We start from the raw sequence: 27,970 nt of genomic DNA on the forward strand, positions 1-27,970 counted from the left end.
AAGTTAAGAACACAGTCATGAAATAAATTCTGTCATGACCCAAAAAGAAGGAACTGATTAAGGACCCTGCTGGGGTTAGAAAGACTTAAACTGGCCCAAGGATTGTACTCTGAAATATATAGCAAGATAGCCCCAGGAAGAGCCACTCTTTAAGTTTAATATATCTCTTACTGTATCTATAGAAAATAACTAGAAATATTATTAAGAAGTAAATTTAAGAAGGCCGTTTAAATGGATGTGGCCTAAGGAAAGGAGAAAGTAATACACCTTATATGGAATTCTGTTTTTGGGCGTATCTCCTAGAAGGAATGTACAGTGCTAGCACCCAGATGAGATTTTGTTTTTGAGTTAATTCCATATAACTTTTCCTAAAGGAAGAGCTTTACATCTGTTCATTGTTTATGATAATGTTCAACTACACCTACATGTAATTGCTATCCCCAACCCTTGATGATTTCTCTGTAACTTGATGATTTCACTGTTAGACTTGAATAAAAAGTGACTGATTACCAACCAGCCTGATGGCTCCTGTTCCCTCCTTCATTATTTGTTGCCTTCAGCTGTCCAGGCTTGGGGCACAGTGATTAAGCCCTGAACGCACATGTTGCACACCCACAGTTTGAGTGTGTGTGTGTGTGTGTATTAACCAAATGAAAGGGCAGTAAGGTTTAGAAAGAAATTAATTACAGACCTGAAGGAATATATTGATGACAATACAATAGTAGTGGGAGTAATTTTACTAAGTTGACAATTTTATTTCATATTGCAAAATAAAATGAAAATTATCTTTTGGTCCCGCTTAGTATCCCCTTCAGAAACTATTCTCAGAGTCACAGTACAGTACAATGGTGTCCTAGTGAAGCCGATATGAAATGGATAATGAATATATAGAGAGAGACTCTCCTCTCTCCTTATCTTTTTAGTAGAGTCATTTTAGACTGAGTGGGTACCTCCATGAGACAGGCAGAGAGTGGGGCATGTTTCTTATCATTTGAGACCCAGGCATCGTAGGCATGTTAACTCCTGTTGATTCTCATAAAGTATTTTCTCAGGCCCCAATACCAGTTAAGCAGAAACTAGCCATAAAAAGAAAGTGAGGTAAATCTTAAACTTATGTTTGAAACTGAACAACATAACGTGAAGAAACTAATCAAAGAGAAAAGAATAAGAAAAAGATTCCATGAAATGAATAGTTATAAAGACACTAATTGTTAGAAGATGTTGGGAAAAGTTATGACAGTACAGAATTATACCAAGTAAAAACAATAATCTCAGATAAATAGTGTGACTCATAACTTGAGGAACCAGGAGAAGAAAAGCAAGTGGATCCTAATGTAAGCAGAAAGAAGACATAATAGAAATCAGAGCAGAAGTTAATGGTATAGAAATCAAAAACACAATGTAAAGTATTAGTGAAAGTAGCAGTTGGTTTTTCAAAAGAATTAACAAATGCTTAGCTAGACTCATGAGGTTAAGGTAAAAGAAAACACAACAAATTTTATTAGAAATAAAAGTGGAGAAATTACAACAAATATCTCAGAAATACCAATGATCATAAGAATTTAATATAAATACTAAGCTAGAAAAATGAATGAATTCTAAGAATAATACAACCTTGTAAGGTTAGAAAAAGAGAAAGTGGAAAAGCTGAACAGACTAATCACAAGTAAGGCAATTGAAACTCTAATAAAAAGCCCCCACAAGAACAAAATCCTAGGTCCAGATATGCTCACTAGTAAGTTCTGTCAAACCTGTCCCCCCCACCTTTTTTATTGATTTGCTGTAACAGAGCTTTCATGTTTGAGTTTCGATCATACAATCATCAAACACCCATTCCTTCACCAGTGCACATTTTCCATCACCAAAGTCCCCAGTATTCCACCCCCTCCCGCTACCCCCCACCTCTCATTCCACACCTACTCCTGCCTCTGTGGCAGACAATTTGCACAGTACTCTCTTTTTCTACTTTGGTTACTTTCAATATTTGAGCCCAGTCACATCACCACTGCGGAAAATGCAGTGCTAGACAACGTATTTTGTATTGCTTGTTATGGATATAATATAATGTCCTTCAGTCACCATATGCTCTAGGAATTGTAAACTTTTAATAATTAGGGTTTGGATAGATTGCTGCAGCAAGTTGCTTGGATCCAAGATTCGTTTGTGTGTCTCTGGATCATGGCTGTATGGGAGCTTAAGTAGAAGGTGGCCATGTGTGGGCATCAGCTCAAAGTTCCATCGGGGCAGGAGGAAGAAGGACCGACTCCTCCCCAGTCCAGAAAGGCCTGGTGTTTTCTGCCACTGCCACCCGTATCTGGAGCTTTTCGCTGAGTTCTAGAAGATGGTGGTGACCGGGGTTTCTAGAGAGCATGTGGAGGAATGGCACCTACCCCCAACTGGAGTGGCCCAGCGAGAATGGTCTGTTGCAAAGTCCAGAGCCATCTCTGCAGCAAGTTGCTCAGGTCTGAGATTCGTTTTTGTGTTCTACCAAACCTTTAAACAAGACTTACTGCCTCAGGGTTTTCCAAGGTATCAAAGAAAACAAAACCCTCTTACCACCTTCCTATAAGGAAAACATTAAAGTAGTACCACAGCAGACATATTACTGAAAAAGAAAATTTTTACAGACAGAAAATTATTTTTCATGGGAATGATGCAAAGATCCTCAATAAAATCTTAATGAGGTGATGGGAAGGAAGGGGGGCGTTTCGGTCTGCCCTTCACGCCCTACCGAGGCCACCAGTTGCCCCCACGAGCGACTCTCCAGCACGGCCACAACTCCAGAACACAGAAACCAATTTCTTAACTATCTGACTTTCAGTAGAAATACTTCCAGGGTCAATAGGTAAAATAGCAGAAATCCAAAACCAACATTTAATTCTTGAACCCAGCTGTAGAAAGCAAATCACTTCACAATGCTTTTTCAGCATGTCTGATTTGGGGGGGCGGGTAAACTCTAAATAATAGTGGTGAATCTTTTATTGAAACAATGAATCTAATCAAAGCAGATAGAGTGTTAACTAGAATTCATCTGCCTCATAGGGACTGGGAGGGGTGGGGGGTGGGGTTTTATTGGGGTTCTTCATGGTAAAAAATAAGTATTGGTAAAGGGAAATGTGTTTGATATTTGTATGACTGAGACCTAAACCTGAAAGCTTTGTAACCTTTCCCACAGTGATTCAATAAATAAATAAAAAAAATCTTAATGAGGTGAATTCAAAATATACATAAGAATTATACATAAGAATCATACAGCAAGTGTGATTTGTTCACAGATGCAAGAATGGTTCAATATATGCAAATAACTCAATGTAAAACACCATATAACAAAAGGAAAGATGATAATTAATATGACTATATCAGTTAGTGCAGATAAAACTTTGACAAGATTCATATCCACTCATGATAAAAATGTTCTATGAAATAGGGCTAGAAAGAATATACCTCGATATCATAGTGGCAATATGCAACAAACACAATCAATACAATATTGAATGGACAAAAACTGAAAGCCTTCTTCCTTTGATCAGGCATGAGACAAAGATGCCCAATTTCTTCACCACTATCAAATATAATTGTGGAAGTTTTCAACACAGCTCTTAGACAAGGAAAATATATCAAATACATCCAACTTGAAAAAGAAGTAATTAAACTGTCACCATTTGCAGATGACATGATAATAGGCATAGAAGACCCTATAATTCCACAAAAAAGCTCTTAGAAACAATAAACCATCCATAAAAGTAGCAGACTACATCATTACCTAGAAATTGATTTCAGACAGTGAACTAGAAATAATAATAAAAGCCATTCAAATAGTTCTCCAGGGGGTTGGAGCACAGCGGGTAGGGTGTTTGCCTTGCACGTGACCAACCTGGCTTTGATTCCCAGCATCCCATGTGGTCCCCTGAGCACCACTAGGAGTAATTCCTGAGTTCAGAACCAGGACTAACCCCTGTGCATCACCAGGTGTGACCAAAAAAGCAAAGAAAAAAAATCAAGTAATTCTCCAAAACATCAAGCATCTAGGACTTAACAAAAGATGTAAAATACTTATACACTGAAAATTTGTAATTCTCTATTGAAGAAAAAGAAGTGGGCACTAGGAAATGGGAAAATATTTTATTTTGGGAAGAATTAGTATTGTCACAATGGCAATCATACTCAAATTTAGTGCAATACTGATCACTATTATGGTAACATCTTTCAAGGACATTGCATAACCATTCTTAAAATTAGAATGTATCACAAAAAACATAGCAGAGCAGTTCGGATGTATTGAATTTTCTGACTTTATACTATAAAACTACAGTTACCAAGACTAGAATAAGGATAAACTCATTCCAGTGTAATAGAATTGAGAGTCTAGAGATAAATATCAGATAAGTATGATAAAGAATCTACATGTTTCAGTTGGAGCAAGGAAATCCTTTTAAATACAAAGTATTGGGAAAACTAATAGCCACATTTTTTTTAAAAAAAGCAAAACTGGGCTCCTATTTTCACATAATATATGAAAGTTACTTCAAAGTGTTTTGAAGAACTAGATATTAGACTAGAATACATTATGTTAAGCATAGTGATTTGACTCCACTGACTATGAGAAAAATAATAATGTAATTTTTTAATAAAATACATTATGTTAAGCATGGTGATTTGACTCCACTGACTGTGAGAATAGAAACAAAAATATAGATATGGGACTACATAAAAACAAAAAAACAAATTTCGGGTGGTGGGGATCATCTGGTGCTGCTCAAGGCTTACTCCAGGCTCTGCTCTGTGCCTAGGGATTATCCCTGGAATTGCTAGTGGACAATTTTGGTGCTGGAGTTCAAACCCAGGTCAACTTCATGCAAGGCAAGTGCCTTACCTACTGTCCTATTTATCCAATCCCAATACTAGAAAATTTTTACATGACAAAAGGAACTCATTCTTTAATAGAAAGATACTCGACTGGAGGGGAGAAAATGTTTGTGCACCATGCATCAGATAAAGGATTATTATCAAGATATGCATAACATTCCAAAAGCTGAATAACAGCAACAAAACATTAACATCATAAATGAGGATTTGTGATCAGATACCTCCATGAAGAAGACATGCAGACTTTTGAAAGTATGCACGAAAATGTATTAATGGGCACATATCAGGGAATTTCATTTCATTTTCATTTCATCATCCTGTTATTCGTCGATTGCCTCGAGCAGGCCCCAGTAACGTCTCTTTCATCCTAGCCCTGAGATTATATTCAAGGCTCTTTAGGAGAATGAGACCCATAATTGTTACTGGTATTTGGCATATTTGGTACGCCACGGGGAGTTTGCCAGACTCTGCCCTGTGGGCAGGCTACATTCGATAGCCTGCAAGTTTGTCCAAACTTGCATATCAGGGAAATGCAAATAAAAACATCAGTGTACTGTCATTTTGCCCAAGTGAGCATGTTTTATATCAAAATGTCTGGAAGCAACCATTACTGGTGTGAATGTGATTGAAAAAGGAACCCAAATTCAGTGTTTCAGGAATGTCATATGCTTCAGCTTTATGGAAAACTGAATATTTCTTAAAAAAGTAAGAATAGAGCTTTCATATGCATATCTATACGCATGTATAGATATAGATTGATATATCTACACAACTTAAATGTTCATTGCATACTTATGTACCACAGTCAGAATATTGAAACAACCCTATGATCCAACAATAGATGAATGTGTAGGAAAATTGTGGTATATATACACTTAATCACTTAATCACTTAACTTCCCGTTAATCGTCGATTTGCTCCAGCGGGTGCCAGTAACGTCTCCATTTGTCCCTGTCACGTGCTAGTATAGCCCAATGGCATCTGTTCGCTCCAGGGCCTCAAACTGATCGTTCATGATCTTGACGAAGAAGTCTGACCATCTGGTAGGTGGGCGGCCACGCAGTCTTTTGACATCCCATGGAATCCAGTCGGTAACAGCTCTAGTCCAGCAGTCATCTTTAAATCTCATTACGTGACCAGCCCATCTGATTTTCGACACCTTGGCAAATGAGACAGCGTCCCTGATTCTTGATCATCGACGGATGTCAGAACTCCGGATTCTTTCTCTCATTTGAGTGAAATGTGATATTCCAAGCATAGCTCTTTCTATTCTTCTTTGGGAGACCTGAATAGCGTTCTCATCTTGTTTGCGTAGGGCCCAGGTCTCTGAGGCATATATTAATGCAGGAAGAACAGTGGAATCAAAGAGATGTGCCCGGAGCCGGAGGTTCTTCGTCCTCTTAGCTATTTCTTCGACGTTCTTGAAGGCGTTCCAAGCTGCTCTCTTCCCCCTGCGCAGCTCGGGTGCCAGGTCATTTGTCATGTTGACCTCTCGACCTAGGTACACATAGCTGTTGCATTCGGAGATGGTCGTTCCAATGAGAGCAAATGGGGCGTCAGCAACGAGGCTGTTTCTCATAAACATTGTCTTCGTAAGATTCAGCTGTAGTCCTACCTTTCCACACTCACGGTCAAAGTCGGCCAGCATTTGTGCCGCTTGACTGATGTTTGGTGTTATTAAAACAATGTCATCAGCAAAGCAGAGGTGGTGTAGTTGCCGACCATCTATTTTCACTCCCATTCTTTCCCATTCTAGTCGTCGCATGATGTTCTCGAGGGTGGCACTGAAGAGTTTTGGTGAAATGGTATCACCCTGCCGCACCCCTCTCTTGACATCAAGGATCACTTCTTTGTAGAATGGTGAGATCCTGGTAGTGAATCCGCAATACAGCTCACGGAGGATCCTGATGTATTGGGCTTGAATGCCCTGATTGGCTAGGGTTTCAATAACTGCTTCCGTCTCAACAGAATCAAAGGCCTTCTTTAAATCAATGAACGTAAAACAGAGAGGCATCTTGAACTCCCTAGAAACCTCAATGAGTTTGGTTATCGTGTGGATATGGTCGATGGTGCTGAATCCTTTGCAGAACCTGGCTTGCTCGCATGGCTGTCCTTCATCTAGTGTTCTGCAAATCCTATTTAGGATGACTCGAGTGAACAACTTGTAGATGACAGACAATAGGCAGATCGGGCGATAGTTGCCTATGTCATGGATGTCTCCCTTCTTGAACAGTAGTATGGTCCTGCTGGTTTTCCATTGGGACGGAACCTTGCATTCAGACAGGTAGCGAGTGAAGAGCCGAGCCAGTGTATTGAAGAATACTGACAGCAGCTTCTTCAGGTGTTCAGGTCTGACCTTGTCTGGGCCGGGTGCTGTTTGTTTCTTTACTGACAAAATAGCGTGTCGGATTTTGGAAGGGAGAACGTTGGGAATGACATATCCATCCTGTGGAATTTGGTATGTCGGCAAGTGGACATGGCTATCGAAGAGATTTGAGTAGAAGTCATGGATAATCTTCTCCATTGCTGTTCTGGAGGATGTGATGGATCCATCAGGATGTCGGAGGGCAGTCATCTTGGTCTTGTAGTTGGCGAAGGACAGGCGGGCGTTACGAATACTTTTCCCGGCTTCTGCCGCATCTACCAGTACTTCTGCTCTTCTCTCTTTGAGGTCTTCCTTGATCGCATCTCTGCACTGCTTTTCGAGCTCGGACGTTAGCTTGCGGTTGCCTGAGGCATGCGCCAAACCATGCTGGCGAATTAGCTCAAGAGTTTTTGAAGACAGGCGTTTTTTTGTGGCTATCTCTCTCTTGGCGTTCCTCGCACATTCATGGAGGTGCTGAACCAGTCGATCGTATTCCTCGTCAATGTTGTCAACAATGGCGTCTTCCCATGTTGCCACAATAGTACCAAAGAGTTCCCAGTTGGTGGTCATTCTGGGAGTTCTGTTTTTGAACTTTGCAGCCCTTTCTCCCCGCTCTGTGAAGTAGAATTTTGCACGAAGGAGACGGTGGTCCGATCCCATTCGAAATTTTGGGACAACAGCGACATCAGTCAGGCAAAACCGTCGATTGAATATGATGTGGTCTATTTCGTTGTGGAATCGTCCACCGGGAGACTCCCATGTCCATCATTTAGATTTTGCCTTCTGGAACTGTGAGTTACCATGAATGGTCTTGGTCGACATGATGAACTCAGACAGTCTCTCACCCTGTTCGTTCCATTCTAGGCCATGGGTCCTGATGTGAAGTTATTCAGCTGATCTTCTCGGTCCTATCTTGGCATTAAAATCACCCACAAAGATCTTGTAGAAGGTGTGGTCTTCTTTATAGAACTTCTCTAGCTCCATGTAGAACTTCTCGATTTCTCTTTCATCATAATGAGATGTTGGTGCGTAGACAACGAAGATAGAAACTGCAGGCAGTGAGCCACATCTATTCAAATGTAAACGTCCGATTCGGGTTGTTAGGCATTCGAATGAATCAATGCTCTTGGCCAAGTTTGTGTTGACAAGGACACCGACGCCTCCAGCACCTCTTTTATCACATGTTCCGAGGAACAATTCTTCTCCAGTGTCGAAAACGGCATGGTGAGATTTGTGCCTTCTTGTCTCGGTCAGACCAATGATGTCGTACTTGATATATACATAGTGGGGTATTATGCTGTTATAAGAAAATTTTGAAATTCATAGTAAACTTGATGAAACTAAAGGATGATTTTAAGCAACTAGTCAGAGGGCGAACAAATAACCAGATTATTTCACTTTGAAAAGTTTATCTTTGGTATGTTTAGAGAAACAAAACAAAGGAATATATAGTATCAATACCTAACAAACTCGGAGTTTTATTACAAAGCAGCCATTATTAAGCAATGGAGGAAAGTGTTGGGGAGCAAAGGAAGAGAAGGACTTGAAGTGTTATAAGGACAGTGGTCGAAGGTCTTGGTCATTCTGGTGATGCTGAAGGTGCAATAACTTTGTATATCAAAACCATAAGCATTAACACTATTATAACCATGCTGAATTTTTAATTCGACTATCTGAAGTACTCTAAATCAATTTTTAAATTCTAAAGTAAACTTAAATGTCTTTACTAATAGTAATCAAATAACATATATTTCCCTGTACTATCACCAGGGCATATGCGCAAAGTTAAAGTGTTAAAGTGTTTAAGTGAGTAGTTTGTGAGTGGACATTAAGTCATATGCCATACAGTAGAAAAGATTTAAGTGTATCCTGGTAAGATCAAGGGAGAAATATGTTTTACTTCACTATGTTGGAAAGCTGGATTCAGACTGCTGTTTTAGGGGGAAATGTGCCTAAAATTTCTTTTGAAAAGCTGTAGAATGAAATTAAGAATAGTTCATATATGTAACTTAGCGAATTAGAACTCATCCTGGGTCATTTTAAATGTAGCCAACCAAGAATTCAGCCTTAGCTTGATATTTCTGTAAATCTGATGATACTGAGTTATATTCTCTGTGGTAAAATTTACTTTTTTAAAAAACTACAACTGTTTTCTTCCATTACATATTTTATTTTTTTCAGTGTAATCCTTAACTAGATGGACAGTTTTTGAGAACATTCATTGTTAGTATATCTTTTTGTTTGTGGTAATGAATTGATTTACAGTTTATTTTCTTACATATACTTCTTAGTTGGTGTGGGCACAATATAGGATGGAGTAAAAATAAATCTTTAATACATATTTGATAATTGAATTCTCTTGTAATTATAGCTTAAAATCATGACGACTGTGTACTGAGTGTTTTTAAATTGACGTTAATGTCCTCAAACAAATAAGTCCTTATTCCTTAAAATACTTTTAAGTAGAAATTTCAGATTTACTTTCTTAGCTGGGAATTTATGGGTTAAGTCTCCTCTTCGGTGTAATTTTCTTTCAAAATTATGAATTCGTGGAAATATGGCTTTATAATGGAACTTTTGATAGATCCCTTTAACTACGTGTCACTGATACATGAGGTAATTTGTTACCTCTTCAAAGATGGCTAGCCTAAGTGGTGGATATATGTTCTGTACAAAGGTCAGTTTTAATTAAAAAGCTGTTTTCTTTATTTTGGGCCAGTATGAATTGCTTGTAATTTTTGTGTTAGTTTCCCATGTAAAAATAAAATAACTGAGCTTTGTCACATGCATTACCAGCATAACCCATTCAAATGTCAAAAATTCTAATCATTCCTTAAATCTATTTCTGTCTGTCCCCGCAGGAATGTTTCTCTGAGTAAAATAAGATATAATTATGTTACTTTGTAGATATACATTATATTCTTTGTTTTTCCTTCACAAAGCATGCTTATCATTTTATTACTAAATATGTATTATCCAGGTAATATATTCAAAGAGATGTAAATGATAATAACATTAATAATGAATCATTTCATCCTTAAATATACAACTTGATTGTTTATATTCTTTTACCTTAAATTAAAGCTTTTTTTCTCTCTCTTTTTGGAGACTAATAGTTTTCCATGCCATAATTAGGGCATTTTAGAACATGAATTTAACTGGATGGTATAGAATTCATTTTTTTTACTCAAAAGAATAGAAAGTCATTCCTTATGGATTTTTATTTAAATAATTCCTTTCCCTATTATGAATCTTTCCATAAATATCCTAGAATTTAATCTTTTAGAATTCTTGAGTCTGGAGGCCCTATTTATTTTTAATCACCAGAGAAATGCTCAGGATGGTTTCTCCTGGCTTACCATGAAGGATCATTCCAGTGGTACTCAGAGAACCATATGTTATGCCAGGGATGGAATTCAGGTTGACTGTGGGCAAGGCAATAGCCCTACCACTGTACTATTGTACTATTGCTCCTACACCAGATTGAATCTTTTTCTTTTTTTTGTTAAATACACTTATTTTAATGTGTCTTTAATGACTTTGATAAATGCACTTCTTTCAAGATATAGGTGTTGTACTGACTTTGATAATGATGAGAAATAAAAACAGTCAACTGTTTACTGAATAAATACTATATTCTAGTTGATTTATATATATTTTATGTAATCAATTTTATGTTGATATTTTATCCACAGGAACATCTAAAAGAACAGACTCAAAAGGTTAACTTAAATTATTTAGCATTTTAGAAGACAGTTTTCAGTTAGATTTAATATGATCTAAAATAATTTTCTTTCATGATATTTCCAAAATTTTTTGTTTCTTATCAAAGAAAACCTCGCCTTCCTAACAGAAGGATAAATAAATATGTACATATATTATTGAATATGTACCTTATGTATCTCATTTTTTATTCGATCAAATATTACAGATATATTACTGTATACATTTTTTACTTACCTACATAATTTTTACTGAGATAACATAATCTACAATGTTTGTATTCATATTTTTGCTTTAGTAATACAATATTACTGCACCATACTCATCAACCGAGTAACAATATTCCTTCATTCACAATTTTAGTCCTCTCATTGTTTTGATACTGGACATCCCAGTAGATGTGATAAAGTAGGGGGGAATTTTAGTATTAATTTTCCTATTGATTAGTGATGCTTCACATTTCATTTCAAATAAATATATGGAAAAAATCTATGAAAATTCTTTGCCTATTTTGAACTGGATTTGTTGTGATTGAATTTTTATTAAAATCTGTCACTGTCACTGTCCTCCCATTGTTTAGTGATTTGTTCAAGTGGGCCCAGTAACATTGTAAGACTTGTTACTGTGTTTGGCATATTGAATACGTCACAGGTAGCTTGCTAGGCTTTGCTGTTTGGGCAAGATACTCTTGGTACCAAGAGAGGTGGAGGAATTGAACTCAGGTCGGCCGTGTAGGCCATGTGCAAGGCAAATGCTCTACCCACTGTGCTATCGCTCCAGCCCTTTATTAAAATATAATTATCTTTTGTGTTTGAAGTTTCAAAAATATGTAGTGACTATTCATTCCTTATCAGGTTGCAAAATGCACAGTTTTTCCAGTTACATGGATTAGTGTTTTACACTGCATTTAGAGTTTGATATACAAAAGTTAAAAAAAAATTTTTTAAGGAAGTAATACTATAGTAATACTATATTCACTGCACTGTAGCACTGTCCTCCCATTGTTCATCAATTTGCTCGAGTGGGCCTAGTAACGTCTCTGTTGTGAGACTTGTTGTTACTGTGTTTGGCATATCCAACACGTCATGGGTAGCTTGCCAGGCTTTGCTGTGTGGGCGAGATACTCTCGGTAGCTTGCTGGGCTCTCTGAGAGGGGCGGAGGAATTAAACCTGGCCGGGCTGGCTGCGTGCAAGGCAAATGCCCTACCACTGTGGTATCACTCCAGCCCATTAAGGAAATGTGATCAAAGTACTGATAGTTGAATTTTAGACATAAGTTTATTTTTTATTTTATTATCCACTACCTCCACTACCCAGCTGCTGCCATGCTCCAAGACACTTTCCAGATGCTCAGACTGAGACTCACGCATGACTGAAGCCCCACAGAACAAGATAAGTTGAACTCTGAGACCTTGGACTCCAGGCTCAGTGGATCCGGGGACAGAGATTCTTTGCTTGCTCCCACCAAACACAGGTGATGAAGAAATTAAAACCAGGAGCCCCACCCTACCCTGCCCTATCTGCTTCCACCAACCGCCAGAGACCCAGGGATTGGATTGCGTACAGAAGATCCACCCTACCACTACTGGTACCAGACTAGCAATACCTAACTAGCAGATCTCCACTACTTCTACTACCCAGCCGCCACCATGCTCCAGGATGCTTTCCAGAACACGCGGCCACTTTGTGGCCGTGCAACACATTATAAGACACTTAATACCCATCTTCCAAAATTGCCGCACCATATTTGATAGGGTTCAAATATGGTTTGAACCATGGGAACACCTACAAGGGTGATTAGAGGCCACCCAAAGAGTCTCTATCCCTCTCGGAGAGCCTGGCAAGCTACTGAGAGTATTCCGCCCACACGGCAGAGCCTGGCAGGCTATCCATTGTGTATTTGATATGCCAAAACCAGTAATTACAATGGGTCTCATTCCCCTAACCCTGAAGGCATCACCAATATAGCAGCATTGAGAAGGATGAGGAAGGAGAGGCTGATAAAATCTCCAGATTGAACTAGGCTGCCAACACGAAGAAAGACAAAAATGATTGTACTTTCAATGCTCGTACACTAGCATCAGATGCTTCCATTGAGGACCTGATGGTACAAGCGCGAAAGATCAAGTACGACATCATTGGTCTGACCGAGACAAGAAGGCATCAAACATATCATGCCATTTTCGACACTGAAGAAGAACTGTTCCACGGAACATGCGATAAAAAGAGGCATTGGAGGCGTCTGTGTCCTTGTCAACACGAACTTGGCCATGAGCATTGAATCATTTGAATGCCTAACAACCCTAATCAGATGATTACACTTGAAAAGATGTGGCTCACTGCCGGCAGTTTCTATCTTCGTTATCTACGCACCAACATCCAATTTTGATGGAGAAATTGAAAAGTTCTACATGGAGCTAGAGAAGTTCTATAAAGAAGACCGCACCTTCTACAAGATAATTGTCGGTGATTGTAATGCCAAGACAGGACCAAGAAGATCAGCTGAAGAACTCCACATCGGGACCCATGGCCTAGATTGGAACGAACAGGGAAAGAGAATGTCTGAGTTAATCATGTCTACCAAGACCATCCATGGTAACTCACAGTTCCAGAAGGCCGAATCTAAACGTTGGACATGGGAGTCTCCCGGTGGATGGTTCCACAATGAAATAGACCACATCAGGTGCAGTTGACAGTTTTGCCTGAACGAGATCACTGTTGTCCCAAAATTCCAAATGGGATCAGACCACTGTCTCCTTCATGCAAAATTCTACTTCACAGAGTGGGGAGAAAGGGCTTCAAGGTTTAAGAAGAGAACTCCCAGAATGACCACCAACTGAGAGCTCCTTAGCACTATTGCTGCAATATGGGAAGATTCCGTTATTGACAACATTGATGAGGAATACAATCAACTGGTTCAGCACCTCCACAATTGTGCGAGGAACGCCGAGAGAGAGAGAGAGAGAGAGAGAGAGAGAGAGAGAGAGAGAGCCACAAAAAAATGCCTGTCTTCGAAAACTCTTGAGCTTATTCGCCAACATGGTTTGGCGCATGCCTCAGGCAACTGCTAGTGAATGTCTGAGCTCACAAAGCAGTGCAGAGATGCAATAAAGGAAGACCTCAAAGAGAGAAGAGCAGAAGAGCTGGTTGATGCAGCAGAAGTCAGAAAAGCATTTATAACGCCCGCCTGTCCTTAGCCAACTACAAGACCAAGACATCCTGATGGATCTATCACATCTTCCAGAAGGGCAATGGAGAAGATTATCCATGACTTCTACTCAGATCTCTTTTTAAATTTCAGTTTAATTTTTTAAAATTTTTTTAATTCACCGTGAGGTACAGTAACAAAAAATCTCATGTTTGAACTTTATTATTTTTATTTTTATTTATTTTATTTATTTTTATTTTATTTATTTTATTTTTATTTTTTTTTATTTTTTTATTAGTGAAACACCATGAGGTACAGTTGTAGATTTACAATTTTTTGTGCTTGGGTTTGATTATACAATGATCAGATACCCATCCCTCCACCAGTGCACATTTTCCACCACCATGGATAATATCCCCCCCACCCCCATCCCCCCATCCCCCCTGCCTCTGTGGCAGGGCAATCCCCTGTGTTCTCTCTCTCCTTTTGGGTGTTGTGGTCTGCAAAAGAGGCATTGAGTGGCAAAGATGTTCAGTCCATAGTCCACTTTCGACATGCATCTCCCCTCCCTCCTGGGAGGGTCCTCCAAACACCCTTTATTTGGTGTTCCCTTCTCTATCTGAGCTGCCCTTTCCTCTAGAATGCCCAACTGGCCACTAAGCTATGGAGTAATCCTCCTGGTGCTGATCTCAGCTATTCTTGGGTATTAATCTCATATTTTGTTACTTTATATCCCCCAGATGAATGCAATCTTTCTATGTCTATCCCTCTCTTTCTGACTCATTTCGCTTAGCATGATACTTTCCATGTTGTACCACTTGTATGTAAATTTCATGACTTCATCTTTTCTAAGAGCTACATAGTACTCCATTGTGTAGATGTACCAAAGTTTCTTTAACCAGTGATCTGTTCTTGGGCATTCAGGTTTCTTCCAGTTCCTGGCTATTGTAAAGAGTGCTGCAATGAACAAACAAGTGCAGATGTCACTTCGACTATACATTTTTGCCTCTCTGGGATATATTCCCAGGAGTGGTATTGCTGGGTCAAATGGGAGCTCAATTTCTAATTTTTTGAGAATTGTCCACACTGTTTTCCAGAAGGGCTGAACCAGTCGACATTCCCACCAACAGTGAAGGAGTGTCCCTTTCTCGCCACATCCGCGCCAGCATCGGTTGCTTTTGTTCTTTTGAATGTGGGCCAGTCTCTGAGGTGTGAGATGGTATCTCATTTTGGTTTTGATCTGCATCTCCCTGATGATTAATGATGTAGAGCATTTTCTCATGTGCTTTTTTGCCATTCGGATTTCTTCTTTGAGAAAGTTTCTGTTCATTTCATTGCCCCATTTTTGGATGGGGTTGGATGTTTTCTTCTTGTGGAGTTTAACCAGTATTTTGTATATCCTGGATATCAACTCCTTGTCAGATGTGTATTCGGCGAATATCCTTTCCCATTCTGTAGACTGTCTTTGTATTTTGGTCACTGTTTCTTTGGAGGTGCAGAAGCTTCTTAGTTTAAGATAGTCCCATTTATCTATCTCTGTTTTCACTTGCTCGGCCAGTGGCGTGGCATGGCATCTTTGAAGATACCATTAGCTTCAATGTCATGGAGGGTTTTGCCAACTTTGTCTTCAATGTACCTTATGGTTTCTGGTCTGATGTTGAGGTCTTTAATCCATTTTGATCTTACTTTTGTACACGGTGTTAGGCAGAGTTCTGAGTCCATTTTTTTGCATGTAGCCGTCCAGTGATGCCAGCACAATTTGTTAAAGAGGCTTTCCTTACTCCACTTCACATTACTTGCACCTTTATCAAAGATTAGATGATCATATGATTGAGGGGAGATGTCAGTGTATTCAACCCTGTTCCATTGGTCTGCAGTTCTGCCTTTGTTCCAGTACCATGCTGTTTTAATTATTACTGCTTTGTAGTACAGTTTGAAGTTCGGGAGGTTGATTCCTCCCATTTTCTTTTTCCCACAATTGCCTTAGCTATTCTTGGGGGCTTATTGTTCCATATAAATTTCAGGAGTGTTTGCTCCATTTCTTTGAAGAATGTCGTGGGTATCCTTATAGGGATTGCATTGAATTTATACAATGCTTTCGGTAGTATTGTCATTTTGACAATGTTAAGTCTCCTGGCCCATGAGCAGGGGATATCTTTCCATTTCCTCATGTCCTCTTTTATTTCCTGAAGTAGCGTTTTGTAGTTTTCTTTGTACAGTTCCTTTACTTCCTTAGTTAAGCTGATTCCTAAGTACTTGATTTTCTGGGGCACAATTGTGAATGGGATTTTTTTTTCATGTTGCTTTCTTCTCTCTCACTGTTTGCATATAGGAATGCCATGGACTTTTGGGTATTGATTTTATAGCCTGCAACTATACTATACGAGTCTATTGTTTCTAGGAGTTTTTTGGTGGAGGTTATTGGGTTCTCTAGGTAAAGGTAAAGGTAAAGGCCCTCCCGTTGATCGTCGATTTGCTCGAGCGGGGCCAGTAACGTCTCCATTGGAGACTTTGTTGTTATTGTGTTTGGCATATCGAATACTCTCGGTAGCTTGCTGGGCTCTCTGAGAGGGGTGGAGGAATCGAACTCGGGTCGGCCATGTTGGCCGCTTGTATGGCGAACGCCCTACCTGCTGTGCTATGGGGCTGGAGCGATAGCACAGCGGTAGGGCGTTTGCCTTACAAGCGGCCAACATGGCCGACCCGAGTTCGATTCCTCTGCCCCTCTCGGAGAGCCCGGCAAGCTACAGAGAGTATTCGATATGCCAAACACAGTAACAACAAAGTCTCCAATGGAGATGTTACTGGGCCCGCTCGAGCAAATCGGCGATCAACGGGAGGGCCTTTACCTTTGGGTTCTCTAAGTATAGTATCATATCATCTGCGAATAGTGAGAGCTTGATTTCTTCCTTTCCTACCTGAATGCCCTTAATATCTTTTTCTTGCCTAATCGCTATTGCAAGTACTTCCAGTACTATATTGAACAGCAGTGGAGAGAGTGGGCATCCTTGTCTCGTCCCTGACCTTAGGGGGAAGGCTCTCAGTTTTTCCCCATTGAGGATGATGCTTGCTGTAGGCTTGAGGTAGATGGCTTTAATTATGTTGAGGAAGGTCCCCTCTATACCCATTTTGGCTAGGGTTTTTTATCATAAAGGGGTGCTGGATCTTGTCAAATGCTTTCTCTGCATCTATTGATATAATCATATGCTTTTTATCTTTTCTTTTGTTGATATGATGGATTATGTTGATTGATTTCCGAATGTTGAACCATCCTTGCATCCCTGGGATGAATCCTACTTGGTCATGGTGTATGATCTTTTTGATGAGTAGTTGGATTCTATTTGCTAGTAGTTTGTTGAGGATCTTTGCATCTGTGTTCATCAGGGATATCGGTCTTTAATTCTCTTTCTTTGTGGTATCTCTGTCTGCTTTTGGTATCAGTGTGATATTTGCTTCGTAGAAACTGTTTGGAAGTGTTTTTGATATTTCAATTTCGTGGAAAAGCTTAAAGAGGATTGGGAGTAAGTCCTCTTTAAAGATTTGGAAGAATTCACTAGTGAATCCATCCGGGCCAGGACTTTTGTGCTTGGGGAGACTTTTTATTACCATTTCAATTTCCTTGATGGTGATAGGTCTGTTCAGGTATTCCAGGTCTTTTTGGTTCAGCCTTGGGAGTCTGTAGGAGTCTAGGAATTTATCCATTTCCTCGAGGTTTTGATGTTCCGTGGCATAAAGTTTCTCAAAGTACTCCCTGAAGATCCTTTGAATTTCTGTAGTTTCTGTTGTAATGACCCCCTTTTCATTTCTGATTCGGTTTATTAGGGTTTTCTCTCTCCCTTTCTTTGTGAGTTTTGCTAGAGGCTTATCAATCTTGTTAATTTTCTCGAAGAACCAGCTCTTGGTTTCATTGATCTTTCGGATTTTTTTTGGGGTTTCCATCTCGTTAATCTCTGCTCTGAGTTTTATTATTTCCTTTCTCCTGTTCGGGTTGTGCTCCTTTTTTTGGTCCTTCTCCAAGCTCTTAAGCTGTGAGGTTAGGTTACTTATGTGTGCTCGCTCCTCCTTCCTGAGGAATGCTTGTAGAGCTATAAACTTTCCTCTTAACACAGCTTTTGCTGTGTTCCATAAGTTTTGGTAACTCCTGTCCTCATTTTCATTCGTTTCTAGGAATCTTTTAATTTCCTCTTTGATTTCCTATCTAAGCCACTCGTTGTTCAGTAGAGCACTGTTTAATTTCCAGGTGTTTGATTTAGTTTTCTGTTTTTGTATGTGATTTACTTCTAATTTCAGCGCATTATGGTCTGAGAAGATTGTCGATACAATCTCTATCTTCTTAATTTTTTGGAGGCATGTTTTGTGGCTCAGCATGTGGTCTATCTTGGAGAATGTTCCATGTATGGTTGAGAAGAATGTGTATTCAGCTTTTTGTGGATGAAGTGTCCTGTATATATCTACTAAGTCCCTTTCCTCCATTGTTTCCCTCAGATGAATTATGTCCTTGCTAAGCTTGAGTCTGGTTGATCTATCAAGAGGTGACAAAGCAGTGTTGAAGTCTCCCACTAGTATTGTGTTGCTGTTGATGTCTTTTTCCAAATCTATGAGTAGTTGTTTTAAGTACTTTGCTGGTCTCTCATTAGTGCATATACATTTATTATTGTAAGTTCTTCCTGTTGTACAGATCCTTTGATCAATAAGAAATGACCTTCACTGTCTATTATGACCTTCCTCACTCTGAAATCGATGTGGTCTGATATTAGGATGGCTACCCCAGCTTTTTTATGGGAGCTGTTTGCCTGTAGGATTGTTTTCCAGCCTTTGACTCTGAGTCTGTGTTTGCTTTGACTATTGAGATGTGTTTCTTGCAGGCAGCAGAATGTTGGGTTCAATTTTCTAATCCATCCTGACACTCTACGTCTTTTAATTGGTGCATTTAGCCCATTGACATTGAGAGAGATTATTGTTATGGGATTTTGTCCCATTGTTCTGTTGAAATTTGTTGTATTTGAGGGGCCTTTCTTGCCTTAACGTAGCCCATTTAGTTGTTCTTGTAACCACGGTTTTGAGTCTATGAAGTTCCTGAGCTGTTGTTTGTCTGTGAAACTGTGTGTTGTTCCTTCTATTATGAATGAGAGTCTCGCTGGGTAAAGTATTTTTGGTAAGGCATTTATTTCATTGAGTTTTTTCACTATGTCCCACCACTGTTTTCGGGCCATGAGGGTTTCATCAGAAAAATCAGCTGTGAATTTTAAGGATGCTCCTTTGTAAGAGATTTCTTTCTTCCATCTTGCTGCTTTCAGAATTTTGTCTCTGTCTAAGGTTTTGGTCATTTTGATCAGAATGTGTCTTGGGGTATTTTTATTCGATTTCCTCTAGCTGGTACCCTTCGGGCCTCCTGAATATGGTCACAAATTTTCTTCAGCTCTGGAAACGTAGTAGCAATGATGTCTTTGACAGTTTCTTCTTCATCAAGGTTTTCTTCCTGTACCTCTGGGACTCCAATAATTCTTATGTTACCCCTCTTGGCTTCATCACGATCTTCTCTTGCCATCTGTTCCCGAATTGTGAGTCTCTTTTCCATTTTCTGCTCTTTTCTGGAGAGTCTCTGAACTTCATCTTCGAGCTCACTGATTCTGTTCTCAGCAGCTGTTACTCTGCTCCTGAGGTCTTCCACTGAGTTTTTCAATTCGCCTATGAGATTTTTCAGGTCTGACATTTCTGATTGCATTTTCCTCATTTCTGCCTTCAAATCCTCTTGTCTTCTATTGGCATTGCTTTCCATTGTTTCTTTTAGTTCCCTAAGCATCCTAAGTAGTTCCCTCCTGAATTCCTTGTCAGAGAGGTTGTCTAACACTGCAGTACTGTTGGTGTCATTTGGGCTAGACTCTTCAATAAGAAAGTTTGGTGGGCTTTTGCGTTGCTTTACCATTGTGAAAACTGTGGTTTAGTCCTTAACATTCACTATTGCTATTCTGCTTGATATGCAGTGTGAGTTAAGATAGGCTTATGAGTTATTGGCTACTGTGTTTCTAGTGACTGAGTTAAACTAGAGAAGTTTCCATCGAAGAAGGTAGCTTATGGTTCCTATGGCATATGAAGTGGGAAAATATTTCGCGGCCGCTAATGCAGCCGCGGCTCCAGAAAGAGTCCCTGGCACTGAGCGAGGAGTTGGGAACGTCGATGGAGCTAGCTGTGCATGCGCAGAGAGGGTCCCAGGCCCTTGGGGGCAGGCTGTACCTGGTTGGAATAGGAGCCGTTCGCTTGGTTGCCCAGAGCTGGGCTCCGTGCCCATCCCACGCAGACCAGGGATAAAACCGGCTTTCTAGGAGGTGGAGCTAGCTGGGCATGCGCACAGAGGGTCCCAGGCCCTTGGGGCGGGCTGTACCTGGTTGGAATAGGAGCCGTTCGCTTGGTTGCCCAGAGCTGGGCCTCCGTGCCCGTCCCACGCAGACCAGGGGTAAAACCGGCTTTCTAGGAGGTGGAGCTAGCTGGGCATGCGCACAGAGGGTCCCAGGCCCTTGGGGGCGGGCTGTACCTGGTTGGAATAGGAGCCGTTCGCTTGGTTGCCCAGAGCTGGGCCTTCGTGCCCGTCCCACGCAGACCAGGGGGTAAAACCGGCTTTCTAGGAGGTGGAGCTAGCTGGGCATGCGCACAGAGGGTCCCAGGCCCTTGGGGGCAGGCTGTACCTGGTTGGAATAGGAGCCGTTCACTTGGTTGCCCAGAGCTGGGCCTCCGTGCCCATCCCACGCAGACCAGGGGTAAAACCGGCTTTCTAGGAGGTGGAGCTAGCTGGGTATGTGCACAGAGGGTCCCAGGCCCTTGGGGGCGGGCTGTACCTGGTTGGAATAGGAGCCGTTCGCTTGGTTGCCCAGAGCTGGGTCTCTGTGCCCGTCCCACGCAGACCAGGGATAAAACCGGCTTTCTAGGAGGTGGAGCTAGCTGGGCATGCACACAGAGGGTCCCAGGCCCTTGGGGGCGGGCTGTACCTGGTTGGAATAGGAGCCGTTCGCTTGGTTGTCCAGAGCTGGGCCTCCGTGCCCGTCCCACGCAGACCAGGGGTAAAACCGGCTTTCTAGGAGGTGGAGCTAGCTAGGCATGCGCACAGAGGGTCCCAGGCCCTTGGGGTCGGGCTGTACCTGGTTGGAATAGGAGCCGTTTGCTTGTTTGCCCAGAGCTGGGCCTCCGTGCCCATCCCACGCAGACCAGGGGTAAAACCGGCTTTCATGTATGAACTTTAATCATACAGTCATCAAACACCCATCTCTTCCACCACCAAAATCCCCAGATTCCCCCTGACTCCATTTCACACCTCTTCCTGCCTGGATGGCAGACAATTTGCAAAATACTCTTTCTCTACTTTAGTTACCTTCTATATTTCAATACCAGTCCTACCACCCCTCATACCTGCCAAAAATGCAAAGATACACAATTTTGTATTGCTTGTTATGGATATAATATAATGTCATGTGGCCACAGGAGCGCCGCAAGCTCAAGGAATTCTAAGACTTTAATAATTAGGGTCTAAAGAAATGGCTGCAGCCACATTGCTGAGGTCCAAGATTCATTTGTGTGTCTCTGGATCAGGATCACGTGGGAGCTTAAATAGATGTTGGGCAGATATGACATCATCTCGGCTTCTCATGCGGGTGGAAAGTCTGGCCGACTCCTCCCCTGTCCTGAGAGACTTGGAATTTGCCATCACCACAAACTTGTACCTGGTGCTTCTTGTTGGCTTCTAGAAAATGGCACCCTCTGGAGCTCTTAGAGGGGAGGCAGAGGGACTGCATCCACCCCCGACTGGAGCAGCCTAGCAGAGAAGGTCTTTTGCAAAGTCCAGGGCCATCTCTGCCAAAAGTTGCTCAGGTCTGAGATTCATCTGTGTGTTTCTGGGTCGTGGCCATGTGTGGAGCTTAAGCAGACTGTGGGCAGATGTGACATAGTCTCAGCGTCTCCTGAACCTCATTCTTTTTTCAAATGGGTATCTTATATTTTCATTTAGTAGCTTTACGGTTTTAGGTTTTACATTTGAGCCTTTTATCTATTTAGCATTTTTATTTTGTTTATACGTCTGTCTTGGGGCCAGATACTAAGATACTCAGGACCTACTCCTGGTTCTGTTCTCGGGATTACTTGTGATGGTGTTTAGAGACCGATATTTGGTGCAGGGAATTCGAACCAGGTTGACTGTATGCGAATTCGAACCAGGTTGACTGTATGCTGGGCAAGGTAGTACCTTCTGTACTACCTTTCCAGTCCTCACGTTAATTTTTATGTGTGATATGTGATTATTTTTGCCATATGGTATTGTAGTTGGCCTAACAGCATGTTTTCTACGTTGTATTGTCTTTGCACCTTTATTGAAAGTCAGGTGGTATAGGGATATTTATGCATCTGATTCTGTTTTCACAAACTAGATATTTTCTGTTTCTTCAATTCTACATTGTTACCTCAAAATAGGTTTGGTTGCTTTAGTTTATTTTTCCTGTAAATTTAGGATTAGCTTTACAGGTACTTGATTGGGCTTTGTTTAATATAAAGATAGGTTTATGGAGAAGTATTGTCTTCTACTTTATTAATGTAGTTACTTTTCCATTCATTAGCTTTTTATTTGGTAATTTTAGTTTTAAGTATTTGGATTTTACACAGATTTTGTTAGACATACCTCAATATAAACAGTTTTGGTTTTGTGTGAATTTACTTCTTTTAATTTAAATTTCAAATTGTTTGTTGCTGGTATGTGCACATAAAATAGATTCTTCTCATATCAACCATTTGTTCTGTAAGTTTGGTGAAGTTTTATTAGTTAATTTAATAGTATCAGATCAATTCTTTAAAATATTATATCTAAAAATTGTTCTCTATGAATAGAGATAGTATGTATGCTTTTTATATCTCCTGAGTATTTACTATTATCTCTTAAATATATTTATAATGATAGGTGTGATGAAAGTGAGCATATTTGTTTTGTTTTAGGCAGAAAATTATGATTTTGCACAATTAAAATTAATTTAACTCTATACATATATAATATATAAAATAAAGGTGGTTCTATCAAGCTGAAGAATTTTCTTTAACTTTTCATAAAATGAGAAAATTTTGTACTTAATTTTGTCAAATTTTTATTTTATCTACTGAGACATTTGCATAGAATTGATTCTCAGTCTGTTGATTTGGTGAATTACAGTTAGATTTTGATTATTGAAACAACCATCCATCCCTTTCTTTCTTTCTCTCTTCCCTCCTCATTCCTCTTTCCACCATGTGTTCCGAATATTGGATCTGGGTCTCCTGCTCAGCCACTGAGATATCTTTCCAGGCCTGTTAGGTTTATTTATCTTGATATTCAGTTGTGAACTTTTGTCATTGGTGTCAGCTCTACAGATGAATAGACATTTTTTTGGCTGAAGAGACTCCTTATGTCTGTTACTCTGTTACTGTGCCATTTAGTATTAGCATTTATTTTAGCTTGTAACAGTAGTTTTAGCTGATTATTATAGCATCAGATCTTTATTGAGATTTCCTATTGTTAATGCATTTTCTTTCCTTTTATACTTGACAATTTTAACAAATTAATCCATTTTTAAATGTGTCATCTGATATTTCTACTATTTGATCATTTTTTAATCATTTCTGTTTGTTGATTTTTCTCTAGATGATAGGGGTTTTTTTCCTTGAGTTTCTGTATATTCCCACAGCATTTTATTGCTTCCAGGATATTCATTGTAGATGAATAGGGAATGATATAAATATTCTTCCTCACTAGAAATGGATATGCCGTTTCTACTAGGTCATTTGTTTGAGGACTAGTCAGGAGTTAAAATGGTTAAGTTTCATTGTTGATTTGGTTATTTTTATTTTGCCAATGATTTCAAATTTTAGTGTTTATTCCTGAGAAAAAGGAACTAGATTTTTGAGGGCCTCTTCTTTATTTATTGATTTTGATGCTACACCCTATGATGCTAAGAGTATACTCCTGGCTCAGCTAGGGATCATTCCTGGTAGGCTCGGGGAACAATATATTGTACCAGGGATTGAACTTGGATCTGCTGCAATGCAAGGCAAATGCCCTACCCACTGTACTATTACTCTGACCCCAAGAGGTCTTTTGTTCAGTGTTCTACCTTAAACTTATGTCTTTCCCTTGCATATTCCTACAGAGAAAATATCTCTCCATGCTTTTGTTCTTACTTCAGAAATGTATTGTTATTGTATATAATAAATTGGCAGCTGAAGACCTCCGGAACCCAGCCACAGCCATGCTAAGACCACTCTCCACACGCATGGACGAGCCTCACACATGAAGGAACCGGCAGAGTAACCCAGGTGTGCAGGACCTGGGGCTGAGATCTCCAAGCTTGCTTGGTTCAGGACTGGGCATCCTTCACCCAGATTCCCCATCTTCCGGTAGCTAGACAGTTACACCCACTATCTGCTGTGTGACCTCATCAACGGCAAAGATCCAGGGACTGTAGAATCAAGCTCCTGGAAGCAAATGCGGCTGTGCAATCTCTTATTGTCTAGTTCTCGCTCTCAGAGAACCCGGCAGGCTACCAAGAGTATCCTGCTTGCATATATGCCTGACTGGTAACACCTGTAAAGGTGATTAGAGGTTGCCCCAAAAGCCTCCATCCCTCCCGGAGAGCCTGGCAAGTTACCAAGACTATCCTTCCCGCATGTCAGAGCCTGGCAAGCTACCTGTGGCATACTCGATATGCCAAAAACAGTAACAATGATGGTCCTCAGTCCCCTGAACCTGAAAGAGCCTCCAATATGCCATATGGCTACACTAGCATGTGACAGGTATGAATGGAGACGTTACTGGCACCCGCTCAAGGAAATCAATGAACAACGAGATGATAGTGATAGTGATGTCACTGTCACTGTCCTCCCATTGTTCATTGATTTGCTCGAGCGGGCCCAGTAACGTCTCCATTGGAGACTTTGTTGTTACTGTGTTTGGCATATTGAACACATCACGGGTAGCTTGCCAGGCTCTGTCGTGCGGGTGAGATACTCTTGGTAGCTTGCTGGGCTCTCCAAGAGGGGCGGAGGAATCGAACTCAGGTCGGCCATGCTGGCCGCTTGTAAGGCAAACGACCTACCAATGTGCTATCGCTCCAGCCCAGTGATAGTGATAGTGATAATAAATTGATTGCTATCTGAGTGTTTAGGAAGCAGGAATAGTTCTGTTTTATTTTCCTAGTATTTCTGTTGGTCTCTATTTTAATTAGGCCTTATATGCTTTGATTTTCTGTGGACCTTTTTTTAGTAATATCTCCTCTTTCCATTACATATCCTCTTGCGGGGAGGGTGTGGTTTAACCCACTTTGGGAAACAGACCCCTAAACTTTCTTCTATACTTTAGATGAAGGCCTCTATTGAAGAATAAAACTAGTCAGTGTGAGTTCCCATTGTACCTAGGACTCTCAAGAATTCTAAAGTCTATGCTTTTTGTTCTTGACCTTTAATAATTACGAAGTACTCTACTTTAATTCTTTTTGCTCACTGCAAAAAAAGTAAGTTAAAGCAGAACTTAGAATTTCTACCTCCTGTGTACTGCCCTGGAATGCTGCTGTGGAATGCTTGCTTATTATCCTTTTAGGTTTGTTGTTATTATTAACCCTTGGCTTTCCCTGTATATCAGAATATTGTTGCCTTGTTCACTGATGGATTTTCAAAATTTATAAGTTTTCTTTTTATTGGGATATTTTGGTAGGGTGGAATTAACAATCTTATAAGCCTTTTTTATTGTAAATGAAAATGAAGCTAAAAATTAAAGTTCTTGTTGTAGGTAGAACTTCAATTTTAACTCAGTGGTTTTCAAGTTTTTATTTTGGTGTAGGTGTTTGATTTTGAGCCACAACAAAAATACTAAGGGCTTACACCTGACTCTGTGCAAAGGGATCACTCTTGGCAGTGCTCAGGGGGACCAAACTCAGTTTAGCTGTGTGCAACTACTTTACTACTAATCTCTCTTACCCTGGTTTTCAAATGTTTCTTATTAGTGAATAGTAAGTAACTAGAATTTTTTTCAAGTTAAACTGACTACAAACATATTACAAATTTAATATTTTACTATTTATAAATAATTATATAATTTATTGAATATATTTTGGATTTTATAGTAAACTTTTCACATCCAGTTCTGTACACAATTTCGAAATAGATGTGTTTTACTTTTATTACCTTATTATGGAGAGAAATTAAGACCTACATTGTTGATTGTTTTGTATCACAGAGGATGATTATGTGGTAGAGATGAGACTTTAGTGCTTATTTTTCCTTTTTCAAAATATGTCATTTTTCTACTCTACTACAACACGTAGATAAAATTTTTACTGCCTAGATAAGCATTAAGTCATGTGGGGAGATAATAATCCTATTGAATTTTTTTACTAGATATATTTTGATTTCTGTTTAACATAAGTATTTTTTTTAATAGGCAATGATACAGGAAATGATGATGCCATCGGAGGGAATGTGAGCAAACATATGGTGTTTCCAAGTGGATTCTGTGGACAGCCCAAAAAAGGACATCTTATATTTGATGCTTGTTTTGAAAGTGGTGAGTATATTAAAGGCCTTTGTCTTTAACTTTGGTGAGATCTTTGGAATTTAAGTTCACGGAATCATTCAGGATTATTTAGGAACCTGATTAATATTTCACTATAAAGGAACACATTGTCAAAACAATTTTTGCTTTTTTGTTTGTTTCTTGTTTTGTTTTTGGGCCACACCTGGTAGTAGTCAGGATTACTCCTGACTTTGTACTCAGCGATCACTCTGTGAGATTCAGGTAACCATATATAGTGCTGGGAATCGAAACCAGTTATCGGTATGCAAGGCAAGCACCCTACTCACAGTACCATAACTCCAGCCCTGGGAAAATAACTTTTGAATGAGTTAGGTAAGAATACGTAAAAACTGAATTTTTTTTATCTATTAGTGATTACAAGTATAGAGATAACAGTAATGAACGTGAGAAAGATAAGCATTATTTTACAACTAATTTTGGGGGATTCTGAATAATGAACATATGTGTGTGTATGCATATGTGTGTTTGTGTGTGTGTATGTACGTATGATTGAAGGGAGCTTCAAATGTTATAGTATAGTTTACTGAATGGTAAGAGATTTGGTTGTTTTTGCAGACAGTTTTAAACATTTTATATGGGCTTGCTTTACACTTATTCTTTGTTAGTATAGTTTAGTTAGCTAGAGTTGCCATAACAAGGAACCCAAAATTGAGTAAATTAAGTAACAGAAATTAATTACTTCATAGTTATGAAAGATGGAATTTTGAAAACAAGATGTCAGCAGGTATGGTTTCTTCTAAAAGTTGTGAGGAGTTTTTTTTTTTTGGCTTTTCTTCTATTTTCTTACTTGTGGTTTATTAGTCATTGGTGTTTTATGTTTTGTAGAAGCAAAGCACTCTTTCCTTTTCACTCATATATCTTCCTTCATATATTTCTATCTCTAAATGTTCCTTTTTTCAAAGGACCCTAGACATTTTGGCTAGGATCCTCTTGTTTCTTTGTCTCTTCTGTGAGTTTCATTATTCCATATAATTCTTAACAGTATTGGGATTTCTAAAAATTTAATTTTATTTTAGGTATTGTGGTTACTGTTAAAGATAGGGTTTCACACATAAAACATTCTAGAACTTCACCCCCCACCAGAGTGCCTGCTTCCCTAAACAGATGTCCCAATATCCCCTTCTCCCAACAGATCTATTCATCTCCTACTCCCCTGCTTTGATGACAAACTTCCTACTGAATAACAAGTTCTCAATTTTTGTTGCCTTGGGTACTTGTTATTCCTCTACTATATTTCTTTATAACCCACATGTAAGAGAGGTCATTCTGTTTTTGG

The 27,970-nt window shown here is 39.7% G+C and overlaps 1 protein-coding gene across 1 annotated transcript in view; it reads left to right on the forward strand.

The window, feature by feature from the left end:
* AGBL4 (AGBL carboxypeptidase 4) overlaps positions 1-27,970 on the forward strand; it is a 1,380,022-nt gene that overhangs the window by 90,060 nt on the left and 1,261,992 nt on the right. Inside the window, exon 2 of the mRNA XM_056122279.1 lies at positions 26,542-26,664. Within this exon, the coding sequence (XP_055978254.1) occupies positions 26,542-26,664 (123 nt within the window). The remainder of the gene's footprint in view (positions 1-26,541; positions 26,665-27,970) is intronic.

The sequence above is a fragment of the Sorex fumeus genome, unplaced genomic scaffold, assembly GCF_029834395.1.
Source record: "Sorex fumeus unplaced genomic scaffold, SorFum_2.1 ptg000045l, whole genome shotgun sequence".
In the NCBI taxonomy this organism is placed as follows: Eukaryota; Metazoa; Chordata; class Mammalia; order Eulipotyphla; family Soricidae; genus Sorex; species Sorex fumeus.